This window comes from Electrona antarctica (assembly GCF_951216825.1).
Source record: "Electrona antarctica genome assembly, chromosome: 3".
In the NCBI taxonomy this organism is placed as follows: Eukaryota; Metazoa; Chordata; class Actinopteri; order Myctophiformes; family Myctophidae; genus Electrona; species Electrona antarctica.
Genome location: NC_136808.1, coordinates 33336063 through 33350827, shown reverse-complemented (window position 1 = coordinate 33350827; position 14765 = coordinate 33336063). Strand labels below are relative to the sequence as shown.

Genomic DNA, 14765 nt, shown 5'->3' with positions numbered 1-14765 from the left:
GTCCCTTCCTAACATTTTAGTCTAGTTTTTATTTGTTGACTAAATTGTCAGTATATTTAGTCTTAGTTTTAGTCATCACAGCTTAGTTTTCATTTAGTTTCCATTTAGTTTTTGTCGGTGGAAAAAGGTAGTCGACGAATAATTTTCGTCTTAGTTTTAGTCGACGAAAACAACACTGTTTTGGAAAGGCATTATTTTCAAGATGCTTAAAATGCCTATGAACTGGGATTTAATACATACAAAATCATAACAATTATGCACTTGGTGACACTTCACCAATTGTGTGTTATCAATTATTTTGGTTTTTAACCATATACTTTAGCAGCATTTTGCAGCTATTGTGGTCGCAATCTTGAAAATGATGCCTTTCCAGAAGTTATTTTTTCCTACATTTTAGCATGTTATTTAGCATACCCAATACTAATAGAATCCATTGAATCTTTTATTTTATCCATTATTATGGTTTTTAACCATATACTGGCCCATTTAATGTTAGATTCATTGCAAACGGACCACTAGGGGGCGAGCCCAACTCGTTTGCGATGGTTTTTGAAAACCTTATGCCCATCCCTAACACCATGCCAAAAATCAAGAACTTGTCACCAAGTGCATAATTGTTATGATTTTTTATGTATTAAATCCCAGTTTATAGGCATTTTAAGCTCACGGCAGCCATCGTGGACGCCATCTTAAAAATGATGCCTTTCCAGAAGTAATTTTTTCCTACATTTTAGTATGTTATTTAGCATACCCAATACTAATAGAATCCATTGATTTTTTTCTTTTATCCCTTATTATGGTTTTTAACCATATACTGGCCCAATTAATATTAGATTCATTGAAAACGGACCACTAGGGGGCGAGCCCAACTCGTTTGCGATGCTTTTTGAAAACCTTATAACCATACCTAACAGCTAACACCATGCCAAAAATCAAAAACGTGTCACCAAGTGCACGATTATAACGAATTGGGACCCAGCTAGTGGTGTGATTGTGGATTATGAAATTGAAAATGTTTGAGAACCACTGGTTTAAACAACATTTAGGAAGCAAGCCCCAACATAAGCAACAACACTTTAGAAACAAGCCCCCCCTGCAAATGCAGATGAATTGAATATGCAGCCCCCAATCAATCAATCAATTGATCGATCAATCAATCCCAATATTATATTTACAATATTTTACAATTGTAATTGGGCACTTATAATAAGCAGACCTGGCAACATTGGTTGTCGGGTCCGCGGCGCCAGGGGTCAGCTTCCTTTGCAGGTTGTTGATCCGGTCTGCCTTTAGAGCGGACACGGAAATTATGCATGCATGTATGTGTGTGTGGAAATTACCGGATATGGTAGGCGGAGATTTATACCGGATCACGTTGTTTATATCGGAATAGAAACCAGGCTTTCTACAGGTGCAGCCTGGCGTTGAGTGACGACAGGTTGTGGTTTTCAAACTGTGGGTTGCGACACGAACTCACAAGAGGAGGTCAGGTGGTCAGCTACAAAGTAGGCCTACAACTTTTTTTTCCTCTTCTGTTTTTCAATGTGTGTGTGTGTGTGTGTGTGTGTGTGTGTGTGTGTGTGTGTGCGCGTGTGCGCGCGCGCACGTGTGTGCGTGCGTGTGTCACTGTGTGTGTCACTGTGTATAGGCCTATTGATACTATGATAACACGTGGTATGCTCAAGATACCCATCTATACCCATCTCAAGATACCCATGTACCTGTCTAGATACTTCCTTAATGTTAACGAAGTCCACACCCATAACACCAGAGGAAGTGCAACGAACCATGTACAACCCAGATTCGGCACAAACAAGGGACTAAATTATTTTCGCTCCTATGCCACCAAAATGTGGAACGCTCTACCAACAGTCATTAAGACATGTTAATCCCTTGACTCCTTCAAAACCGCTCTCAAAGGGCACCTACGGACGGCAGCAATTCGAAACTGGCCTCCGTAAAATCTGAATCCCACCGCCCACCCTTTTTTCCCCTCACTGTATATGTTTCTTTTCCCTTTTTACCTCCCTTATGATGAATTCCAATTATTTGACTATATAGAAGTGTCTATTTGTACGTCTCTAAATGTTTTGATGAATTGATCAAGGTGGACCCTCTTGCAAGTGTAATGCTTAATTGGGTCGTCCACTCACAGTTAACAGTCTTTGTATTGAGTTTGTGCTTGAAATGTACTGTAATTCTGCAAACTGTTAATAAATATTTCAATCAATCAATCAATCAATGCTGCCGCTCCTACATATGAATGACACTGTTTAAAGATTCAAGAACACTTAGTTATTAACAAGATACTCGGTAATCTTCACATTATGTCCCCCGAAAATATCTGCTGATCTAAAAGCTCACTGCGCTGTAGATCGCCTATTTGTAGAAAAGAGATATATAGTCATTATAAATGCACAAATGTAACATAGATGTGCTTAAGTGGTTTGGTGAATTACATATATATTGTATTTTTGTCACATCTGGTAGCACACCAGAGCATAATTCAGCTTTAGATGTAGCTCATTCTGACACCATTCTTGTACCCGGGTCCTGGGCCTACATGACTCACTGAGTATTTTTTGATCATTGATTTCCTATGATAACTCTTGGTATGCTACATAATAACTTAAGGACAATGTTTCAAGATTCAATGCTTTGTTTCAGTTGAACACTTTGGCAATGTGACAGTGACCTCTACAGGACGTTTGGGGGATGCTTTGTAGTCAGTAGGCTGCTACTGTACTTCTGTGTGTCTTGTAAATTACTCATCTCGCTCTCTCTCTCTCTCTCTCTCTCTCTCTCTCTCATTTATTTCAGAGAAACAGGGGCTCACCTATATACAAACGCCTGGCTTCTGGACTGAACCTTTTGGGCGGGATGTCCGAACATTTCATTGCGACCTGGATTTAGGGCGAGGGTTGTTACTAAGGTAACTACACAACCCAAACTTCTACCAAGGTTGGGCTTGTACTGTACATACACAATTGTTTGGAAAGAAAGTTGTACGAATGGACATAAATACCAACAGTATTCACACAAACGGATCATCATTTTCATCTTTTATTTCCAAAGGTGAACACAATTTAAATATAAGGAAAATTATAGTTATGTCCAGTTGTGTTTTATAGTTATGTTTGTGTAAACGATGCACTCTGAATATCAAATTAGGTTATAATAATGTTGCAACACAATGTTTTGTTTTTATATAGACAGGAATATTCATGACAAGTTGTAGTTCAGCTACAGCGTACGTAGACCCGTGTACACACCACATCATCAGCTCCAAACATCTGAAACACAAGAAGTTGGGAGAAAAACAACAAATTAAAATCAACAGTCTCATTTATTCTTTGGCCTGTACTGGTATGAAATCGTCGCTGTGGTGGAAAGTAACAAATTACATTTACTCAAGTACTGTACAATTTTGAGGTACTTTTACTTTACTTTACTGGAGTATTTCTAATTTTCAGTATTTTTTACTTCTACTCCACTACATCTCAGAGGCAAATATTGTACTTTTACTCCACTATAATTATTTGAATACTTAGTTACTTTGTAGATTTTGATTATTATCACAAAACATACACTTAACCACTTTCCACTTTCGGCCATTTGAAAATAGCCAATTAACAAAAGATCACAATGCTCAAATGCTCCTTTTTCAAACACCACTACCATTATTATCATCGTTGCAACACACACATCAACCCTGCTCCTCACTCGTGTACCAGAAGAATGTGAGGAAAGTCCCCCGTTAGATGATGTACGTGTCATCATCAGTGTTACACTACAGGGATCTATTAGCTCTATTTTAGCCTCTCGCTCTAACACCACATGGCTGCTCTCTTTCTGTTCACAGAGGAATCTGAATGCTCCGTGAAAAATGAAAACAAATATCATACCAAAACCCAACAATGTCTGAAACCAGCGTTGTGAGTTTGGTGTATATCCGCTAAGACATTTGGTGTAGAGGGGGAAAACGGATAAGTCCCCTGTGGGACTTCGGTCAATGAAGTATAAATAGAGTTTAAGAAGTGTTTAAGGAATTGACTAAACTATATAAGAGAGTGACCAATATTGTCCAGTTATCGTATCCTCAACCATGCATCGTGATACGTGTCGTATCGCTGTTCAAATGTATCGTTACACGACACGTACACCCCTACTCTATAGCAATGATGATTACTGTCACAATATAGAGCTACTTAACACTCGTTTTAACATAAAACCATCACTTACACCCACTCCATTAAGCATGACATGAGGGAAATATGTTTTGACATGACAAAACCGCAGAGAATAGAATGCAATGTGACCTATGCTGGTACCAGAGCAAAACTCATGATCTGATCTTATAAAAATCTAAACCCTTCTCCAACAGATCCGTCTCATTGCACATGGAATGGATCCAATAGACTCACACCCTCATCCTCAATAAAAAAAAACTTGTTGGTTCAAAGCCTTCTTTCTCTGGTACAAATCATTGTTGTTGTCGCGCAGAAACCTTGTATCTCCAATTCTCAATATTTCCATTTTTAAAAAATCTATTATTAATGCTCTACTTCGCCATACAAGTGTCGTGCAGTAACAAAAATATCTGATCGACAAGCTACCAAGGCGGTTGTGAGGAACACAGGTTCCTTTTTTCCATATCCTGAACACAGTAACGGTTTTGGACATACAAGCTTTCCACCCAACAGCAAGAAATCTGCGTCCCATCAGTAAAGAGGCTCTTGTTTGCAATGTTCCCCTGATTACTTTCCCACAGGGATTATTACTCAGTGTCAGTAAAAAAAAAAATTAAACACGACGTCAGGACCTGGACTCAAGCATTACTGGAACCAGGGACTGTTGTCCATCTGGTCTATAAAACACCAACGGGCCCTCCTGTTTACATGAAAGCACACGCAACCCCAGATGTGCTGGAGAAACTGTGGCGAGGTGGAAGCAAACCATTATCATGTTTTCTGGGGTTGTTCTGGAATTCATACCTTTTGGAATGATGTCTTATACAGGAGATTCTGGGTATACAAATATTAGAGTCCTTTTTATTCCTATATCTGGGAGATTTACCAGATGAAATTACAGTGACAGGTATCTTATGAAAATATTCATGGCTGCAGGGAAACAAAGCTGTTACTCGTAAATGGCTGTAGACAGAATCTCCATCTGTAGATGACTGGCTTCAAGTAGTCTCTGAGCATTTTGACATGGAGAGGGTGACTGCTAACTTGAGGATGAAGAGAGAGTCTTTTCAATGGGAAAAATGGTTAGATTATAGAGTGACAAGACGTCTAGGAAACTATACTCATATATTTACACGATACATAGATAGTAACATCTTTAAGGAGAAAGTATTATAGATGGGATGATATTTGGAAGATGAAGAATAAAAATTAAACTGAATGTCTGAAAGAATTAAACAAGATCTCTCTGTTTTTGTTAATACATTAATAATACAATTAATAAAATGTAAGTGGCAAACTTTGCTATCTCCATTATTATTTTTCTTAGTGTCCTACTTGATCATACTACAGCATCACACCAATGTATCAAAACTAGCAGATCCGCAACGCGCTGCGTTTCAAGCTTGTAATCTGCTACTTTTGCTATTTTAGAATTTGAATCCTGAAAATTCTTCCACCCGACAGAGACGAAAAGTATTGTTACTTTTAGTAGTTATCCAGATACATCCTTGAGTAAAATTTTGAAAGCATCTGGTGAAAAGACCACTCATGTATTGAGTTATACTTCTTAATTGTTTTAATAATCAGAATGCAATTATAAATTATAACTCATCCCAATAGAAATAAACTAAATTGTCTGCAGCTTCTCTCCTAGTGAATGTGCAATTGGAATGTAGTCAAATCATTTGAAAACTGTTACTTGTTCTCTCCAATTTGGCACAAATGTAAAATGTATTGAAAGGTTACTGAAGTAAATCGTCGCCATCAGGTGGAAACCTGTATGTGCAAAACTGTTAATTTTCAGGATTCAAATAAAAAAATAGCAAAAGTAGCAGATCTACAAGTTGCTCCACGCCACGCTTGGAGCTTGTGGATCTGCTACTTTTGATGCTTTTGTGTGACACTGCAGTAGTGTGAAGTAGGGTCACACCCGTGTGAAGTGAGTGGTGCAACTCCGTGTGGGGGTCCCCAGAAGATCCAGACCCACAGGACCACAGCCAGGGTCCCGGCCCGGTTCCGGCAAGCCGCCCCACGTCCGAAACGGTAGAGAAATGAGAGTTACCATGTGGGGGTCTCTGGGGGTCCCCAGGGAGTCCCCGGGTGGGTCCCCGGAATATCCAGACCCCCAGAAACGCGCCCAGGGGGCCGGGCGGATTCCGGCTAGTTACTGTGTGGGGGTCCCTCTACTGTACCCGGCCTCTACTATACTGTACTGTACTGTCACTGTACTGTACTGGCACACCCGAAATCATCACATATACAGTTAATATGTGCGTGTGTGTTTGTGTGTGTGTTAGGTTGCGCACAGGTGGTGAAAAACAACCATGCTATTTTCGTGCTCATACCCACCCACCCAGCCACACACATAGCTCCGTAAGGGAGTGGTTGCACCACTCAAAAAAAGAGGTTTCTGCTATATGTAAGTGTGGTGATGTGAGTGATCGGATGGAATGTAAGGTATGGAGTGTGAATGATTTTAACAGAGTTCACAGTCTCCATGGAGCTGTTAAAGAGGTGTCACAGGAAATGATCGTACTATTTTATTGTCAAACAATTCACTTGTTTTTTTTAGAACTTGGAGATATTTGAATTTCTTTGCTTTTACTTTGTTTCTTTTTTATAATGAAAATAAACCCATGACACACTATGAGTTAACTACAGTAGTAGGGCCTACCGTACTTAAACCCTATATATATTGGAAATAGCCATATATAATCTTTTGTAAAGTGAATGCTAATAAAGTAATCATTGTGGCTGCTGCTGAATGAAAGACATTTATTGGGTTCTATCACAAGCACCTCCTCATGAACATCCTGACTTGGCGCTGACTGGACTGGCAGCAGAGATGAGATGTAAGGGCGTTTCAGTGGATGAGAGGATAGTGTGTCCACCATACTGTAGCTGCATTGTGGCCTATAGCTGTTTCATTCTGTGTGGAGATCTGTGCTGTGTCTCCTACACCCTCTCTACCCAGTGTCCGACTCCTGGCTATTATCCATTCTGGGGCTGGACAATATGTTGTGACATGAGACTAATCTAGGATTTTAGATTTTTTTAGATTTGCCATGCAACCCCTTGCTAGCCTGGCTAATAAGTCAGACTAATATCACACAACACTGTCGCGGTATATTAGTCTGGGCTGGCTCCACTTGGATTTCATTTCCCGGGGGGCGGGTTCAAACATTTTCTCTTTGACGCAATTGGTCAGAGCTACTGTCAGTCAAAGGTCTCAAGCATTGAACGTCACTGTACCAAAGCCCGCCCATATTGCATACCGTGTCCCGATTGGCCCGACCTGTTCTCGGTTGTAGGAAAGAGGCGTGCTACTGAGCCTCGCCAGACCGTAATCCGCTGGTAGGCAATTTTTTTTTGCCAACGGCTGATTCGGTCTGGTTTATTAACCAGGCTAACCCCTTGCAAGATGCAACCATTATATCCCCAATGGCAGTTGCAAAGGAGTTGCATTGTTGCAAGGAGTTGTGACTATTGCATTGGTGCGGTTTGGCCTTTAGGCAACAGCAGCCATCAGGGACAAATGTTGTGTCATGATTTAATGATAAATGACCGTATACTATAGTCAAAATTTACGTTTTTTTACTTAGCAACTATTTTAGTGAAGAGTGTTTAAATGTCTGCTTAATCTGCTCAGAGATCTTTTATGTGACTGGTCACTGGAGTTACTGTGTGACTGGTCACTGGAGTTACTGTGTGACTGGTCACTGGAGTTACTGTGTGCAGTAAAATTACACTACAATGGATGGTTTGTGTTTTGTAGTTTGTTTTCCAGTTCACGTTAAAAACTACAGCAGATTATAAACGTGGTAGTCTTAAATCTAGCAAAGCAATGCAGCTGCAGCTAATCAAATTAATAATGGCCAGAATGTGTCCAGAAACACAGTAGTCAACCGTAATGTCAATATGCACATTAACAACATGTGCTTAAAATGTAACACACCCATTATTAATAAGCTGAACTGTTAAACAAACAAAATAAGCCTATAGGGTTTCATCCCCCTTTAAAGCACAAGGCACAAGACAGACATGGCCCAACATGTTTATCTGTCCTCCACCTTTTACTGGTTATAGTTGAGAGGAAACGGTGACTAACAAGAGTCTCACTCATCATTTCAAGATGAGTTCATCTCCTCTACGTCCATTATTCATTCAGCACGGACCATGATTTGATGAGATTTAGCCTCTCAGACACAAACCTTAGAATATTTTGTTATCGTTGGTTAAGATCTTGTCTACAATTCCATGCTGTATTGATGTGGTACCATAGGAGAGATAACAGGCAAACGATTATAAAAAGTCTTCAAGCCCGGATTGGCGTTTAATTTTGTCCCATTTTAGGATCATTATAGTAATTGTAATTATCAATCAATCAATCCAATAAATAAGATCTGTACTGTCACTTTCACTATATACACATGGGCATATAGGGGAGCAAAATACCGTTCTCCACAACTCATGGTGCTTCACATTTAAAAACAATAGACACATTAAAAAAGAGGCAAAGCCTTTTAAAAAAAAACATTAAGAGAGTAAAACGAGCAGACAACATTGGCAGGAGAAAGTGCTGATGCATTCAAAGAACATCAGAACATGGATGTCAGTAAAAGTGGTGGTAGGGCTTGTTTTTTTGTGTGTTCCTCGACAGAACGGGGCGGTGGAGTATCTAAGGTGCAGAACCACCTTTTTACAGGTTAAGTTGAGAGGAAATTATGCCTAAACAATGAGTCTATAACTGACCAGGATGAGTTCGTCTCCTTTCAGCTCTCGGCTCCAAAAGGTCTTGGGTCCGTTTCCGTCCAGCAGGGTCTGTCTGCAGCTCATCTTGTTCTCTGTGTCCCACGTGGCCAGGCTCTGTGGACAACAAGTAGTATGTGGTGGAAAAAGTACTCAAATGTTTTACTTAAGTAAGTACTACTATTGGTCCATGTGGTTCCATTTGTACACTTCGAATAGAAGGCAGCATGCACCATAGATATATATAAACACTAGATGGCTCAAGGCGGAGTTTCTGACGTCGTTCATCCGGCAGCCATCTTACTTCGGGGCTACAGTACAGTATGTTCAATGGCAGCTCAAACAGAAACAGTCATAACTCGCTCAAATCTTGACGGATTTACAAACGGGTTGGTTTATTGCAAACGTTGTCAACGTGGCTATGATTCAGGACGCTTATCTGCTTAATTTATGTTTTTTATATGAACGTCGTATAAAAGCATATAAGTATGCGGACGTCTCTGACGTTTATAACAAACCAAACCGTTTGAAAATCGGGTGAAAATTGAGCACGTTATGGTCATTTAAGAGTACATGCCCCATAGACACAATGTTATGTGTCCCGAGGTAAGATGGCCGCCACGTAACGACGTCGCTCTCCATTGGCCAACAGCGCGGGTGAGCTATCTAGTGTTTATATATATCTATGGCATGCACGACTCCATCTCGTCTCACTCACTTTAATCATTTTACCGGGTGCAAAGTCAGAAACGACATTTTAAACAGAAACAGAAGGTTGTAGCCGAAGCCAACGCTGACGAAGGCTTCGGCCGCAACGCGTTCGTTGTGTGCTGCTTGTTTGCAGCATACCTAGCCCTGAAACATGACTGCCATGATAATCATCATGACAGTCATGACGCAACTGCAGCCTGTTTTACGCGATCGCTACATTTACAGTCCTAACGTGTATATAAACATTCCGTTTTCAAATATAAAGTACTCACAATTTGTCCCACGGGTGTTAGAGATTTGTTGGTACAGCGATTAGCATTGCTGCATCCCGCGTTGTTTAATAAAAAGCATTTTTATCCGAGCTGTTTTTTTGCCATTGGCTTTCAACTACGCGCCCCTATCGGTCGGGAGGAGTGTGGCAGTCTGAAACACTGGGTGTGTTCGATATAGGCACGCTGACAGCACTGCCAATACAGACTAATAGGCGAGTGCGCTCCCGGTGTGCAACTTTGTATTTCCCAAACGAACCCCGTTTGAGAAAAGTAGCCGGGGAGCTCGGATAAAAATGCTTTTTATTAAACAACGCGGGATGCAGCAATGCTAATCGCTGTACCAGCAAATTTCTAACACCCGTGGGACAAATTGTGAGTACTTTATATTTGAAAACGGAATGTTTATATACACGTTTGGACTGTAAATGTAGCGATCGCGTAAAACAGGCTGCAGTTGCGTCATGACTGTCATGATGATTATCATGGCAGTCATGTTTCAGGGCTACAGCATACCATACCCAACCTACCAATGGTAAAATAAACAAGTGCCTTAAAAGCTATTTCCGTGAGTGCTGGTTTTCTTCTGTTTAAAATCCATTTGTACACTCTCAGAATGAGGGTCCTTGAAATGAAAAGAACCACTGTACACTAAATGGAACAGAGCCTTAATTAGTATCATCGGTAACCCCTGTGAAGGAAGTCAGAAGAGGCCCGGCCGGAAGTAAGAAGAGTTATTTTAAAAATGGCGTATTAATCCTGACTCACGGCGGTGGCCAATCACCTTGCACTTCCTGCCGTCGACAGTCTCCTCGTTGAACTCCTGGCCAATGAGGAAGTTGATCTCGGTGGTGCGCACGGTGGTGGAGGTCTTGATGTAGAAGTGCTCTCCGTTCTGCCTGATCTCCACGTGGGGCTTGGAGGCTGCCGCTACCGCCACCTTCCTCAGCATGGCGTTCACACCTGGTGGAGGGAAAAGGTACTCAACATGTTTTATTACATATACCTTCCTCAGCATGGCGTTCACACTTGGATGCACAATAGTGAGAAACAGAGGCAGAATTTCAGAAAGAAATAGGGGATGACAAAAAAGAAGTCACCAGACCCATTTCTCAATTAGCAAGAAGAACAGTGGATCTACAAGCTCGCATTGAGAGCTTGTAGATCCACTATTTTTTACTATTTTGTTGCATACTTAGTTTAGACTAGTCATTGGTTAGACATGGGTTAAGGTTAGGTTTAGGTGTGTGTTTTTTACGTGCGGATCCCATCGCCTATAATGACATTCCCAAAATTGGGATGTCATGTTGAAAGTTGTTAATTCATTAATGGTTGCACCATTGCAGATAATAAAGCGCTTGTATAAATTATAACACGTGTCACATGTGGATGGATGGGCATCGATTGTGATGAAATCAGATTAATCTGCAAAAACAACTCAGAGTTAGGGAAAATATGCATAGAATAACTTAATTTAAGGTTAAATGTGAAGACTAGGCGGTGGCAATTCCAACAGCAGTGGCAGATTTAGCTGAGTTCAGAATCTAACCACTACCAAGGCTTCCAAACTGATCCACAGTTTAGGTTGTCCTCATTTCACCTCTGACGATAAGTACAATGTTCACACATTTTTGTATGCCTGCCAGGTGCCAAAAAAGCATGTTTTACAACAAAATACAGTGCATCTGAAATCAACTTCTCGAGGGTGCATTGTTCTTAAAAACCACTTAACCCCTATGTTGACCTGAGTGACCCAGGGCTCTGTACTAGGCCCCCTCCTTTTTTCCATCTATGCCAAATATCTTTGGCCAAAATAGGCACAACACATCACAATGGCTATTTTTGCCAAATGTTCACCACCAGAATATATTAGGGGCACATAGTTCACCCTGTCAGGTGTAAAGGAGCGACTTGGGCACTCGTGCATGAAGGAAGCATGAGTTCAAGTCCGTTGCTCTCCCCAGGTTGGCAGAGGGTGTGTAGAGCCCAGGATCACATTAGATAATTGACACAGGGGTGGAAAAATGGGTTACAAAATGGTGGGATAAAAATGTAGTTAAAAAATAAATAATAATAAATAAAATCTGTCACATCATTTCTTGGAAGTCGGGGGCGTAAGAAATATCGCTGTTGCCGGGGCAGAAACCTCCTATCTCCATATTATTAACTTTTTGTTTTTTTTCTTCATAAATTAACATCCTACTTGATCATACAACGTCGCACAAAATCATCAAAGTATCATCAAGGTTGCGGATCTGCTACTTTTGAATTTTAATGCTGAAAAGTAACAGTTTTGGACATACGAGGGGTTTCCACCCGACAGAGACGACGTCTCAGTCTAAATCTCTGTCAGGTTTCATATAAAAGCAGAGCCTCCAGCAGCTGCAGTGGAGATTCTAATCGGCAGATGTTGCAAAACACACAGAGGAGATGCAGTGACAAGGTGATGAGTGCCAGGAATTCTGCCAGAGTCTCAGTGTTTTGTTTAAGCTCTGCTGTCCCATCTAGACCTTGATAGATTCTGTCCCGCCAACAGACTGCCTGGAGAAAAAGCTATTAACCCTGCCGGTCACGCTCTTACAGTACAAACAATTAGACCAGGGGAAGGTTCCCATTCATCCTTTACTTCCAGTCTATCATTGAGATGCAACATCCATGCCCTGTGAGGCTTATATTAGACCCCCTGAGGATTTCAATCTTTGTGTCTTAATTGCCACTATATTAACAAAAAGTAATACAGTGCTGCAGCAACAAAAACAAAGATCCTTGTGAAAATTGTACAGCAGTATTATACCTGTGTCTTACAACTATAACGTCCACCTTGATCCTTGGGTAAAATTAGTTAATAAACAAAATGATGTTTAAGTCAAAAGATAGGTTACTAACAATCACACATCGTTGCTTGTTAGATGATATTTCCAAGCCAGTCTGTGACTATAATGTGACACTTTACAACAAAGCATATCATTGGCAGTGGTGAAAAAGTAGTCACATGTTTTGTATCAATACTACAATACAAAAAGAACGGAATTCGAAATGTACAAATGTACAAAAGTATTGGCATCAAAATGTAATTAAGTACCAAAAGTAAAAGTACTCAGTATGCAAGTTTTCAATGTATACAAATCTTTTTAAAATAGCAGATCTACAAGCTCACAATGCATCGCATCGGAATGCATTTAATGCAAAGGAACCTCCAGAGACATGGACAATAGACTTTTTTAGGGTTTATAAATCCATATAACAATCATAAATACAGCTGGACGTCTCAAAAGTCAATATCTGAAACTCAATATCTATTCAATTATTCATTCATCTATTCATGAATAATGTATTTTCTTCTTTTGCACAAACAGCAGACTTGATAGTGATATTAACAATATTAATATTGCTCATTTAAAAATAATGTATACATACATTTCAACCATTTGGAGATTTGTTTTTTGATAGACTGAAAAACAAACACAATTTCTCAAGTTCTCCAAGCATCTGTGTCATTTTAGAAGTTTATTCAAAAATAGCAGATCTACAAGCTTGCGGGTACATCTACTTTTTTAACGTTTTTGAAAAAGTCGTGAAAGTGTTGAGAACTACTTATATTAGAAGGCATTTATAGAATCGGCCTCATGGGTCTTATAATGAAATAAAGTGAGAGATTAATCAATTGAATCATCTTACCGAGTGCTTTGAGCAGTTCGTCAAAATTCTCACTGCTTTTCATTTTCCAGTTGCCTGCGAAATTGGGCATTTTGTTGTTGGAGTGTCGAGGTCCTCTCCTTGAAATCTCTGCCTGTTCGGTCTGCCTCCTTCTCTGTCTCTTTCTGCTCCCTTTCAACCTTTCTCTCTCCCTACCTCCCACTTTCTCTCTCCCTCCCTCCCACTCTCTCTCTCTCTCTCTCTCTCTCTCTATCTCTCTCTCTCTCTCTCTCACTCCCCTCCTCTCTCCACCATCTAATGATCCCACAGAGAGTGCAGGCCTCACCCCTTCTATCACTTTCTCCTTTCACGCACACACACACACACACACACACACACACACACACACACACACACACACACACACACACACACACACACACACACACACACACACACTTAATGGTTTGTTCTCATTAGAGAATTAAACGCCCTTGTCTCAACGACCGTTTGTAAATGATGTGCACATATAAGTTCGGCTGGCCTCGTCTGGAATGTCAATTCTCTCATTAGCGGCATCAATGGAGAATTACTGCGGCGGCGATTACCTGGGCTTCTATGGACATGAATGAACCATGGCCTGTAGGAAAGAAAAAGTTCTCTAAAGAACCTCTTATCTGAGGCTGTTTGTTTGTTGGCTCTCTGGTTCGTTCATCCTGACCAATACATACTTTACCAAACTAGCCTTTTTTTGTTACTTTACCCTGATGCAAAAAAGTGCATTGAAACCCCTCTACTACACACACACACACACACACACACACACACACACACACACACACACACACACACACACACACACACACACACACACACACACACACACACACACACACACACACACACAAACACACACACACACACACACACACCGTGACACATGTATGCATGTACACACAAAAACACAAAAACGTGTTTGTCCTACTACTATAGTAAGAGACTATACAAGCTCACAACACGTCACAGGCGTGACTGAATTATTCAGGAATCACAGTGAATCAGGCATACATGCACCGCCTACCCTGACATCAAAATCTTTAACCTCAAAATACCTTATCCTAACCTTAACCTCTAAAGTCTAAACCTAGCCTTATCCTAATCCTAACCCTACATTTTTGAGGGGCGCTAGCTATAGTGTAGATTTTTTCCT

The 14765-nt window shown here is 40.5% G+C and overlaps 1 protein-coding gene across 1 annotated transcript; it reads right to left on the bottom strand.

Annotated features, from left to right (window-relative positions):
- Positions 1-3118: 3118 nt before the first annotated feature.
- Positions 3119-13731, bottom strand: crabp1b (cellular retinoic acid binding protein 1b). The gene is made up of 4 exons (XM_079497056.1): positions 13598-13731; positions 10704-10882; positions 8943-9056; positions 3119-3293 (listed from the first exon to the last, which is right to left on the bottom strand). The coding sequence occupies exons 1-4, from the start codon at positions 13665-13667 to the stop codon at positions 3240-3242; spliced, it is 417 nt and encodes a 138-aa protein (XP_079353182.1). The 5' UTR covers positions 13668-13731; the 3' UTR covers positions 3119-3239.
- Between the last annotated feature and the right edge of the window lie 1034 nt (positions 13732-14765).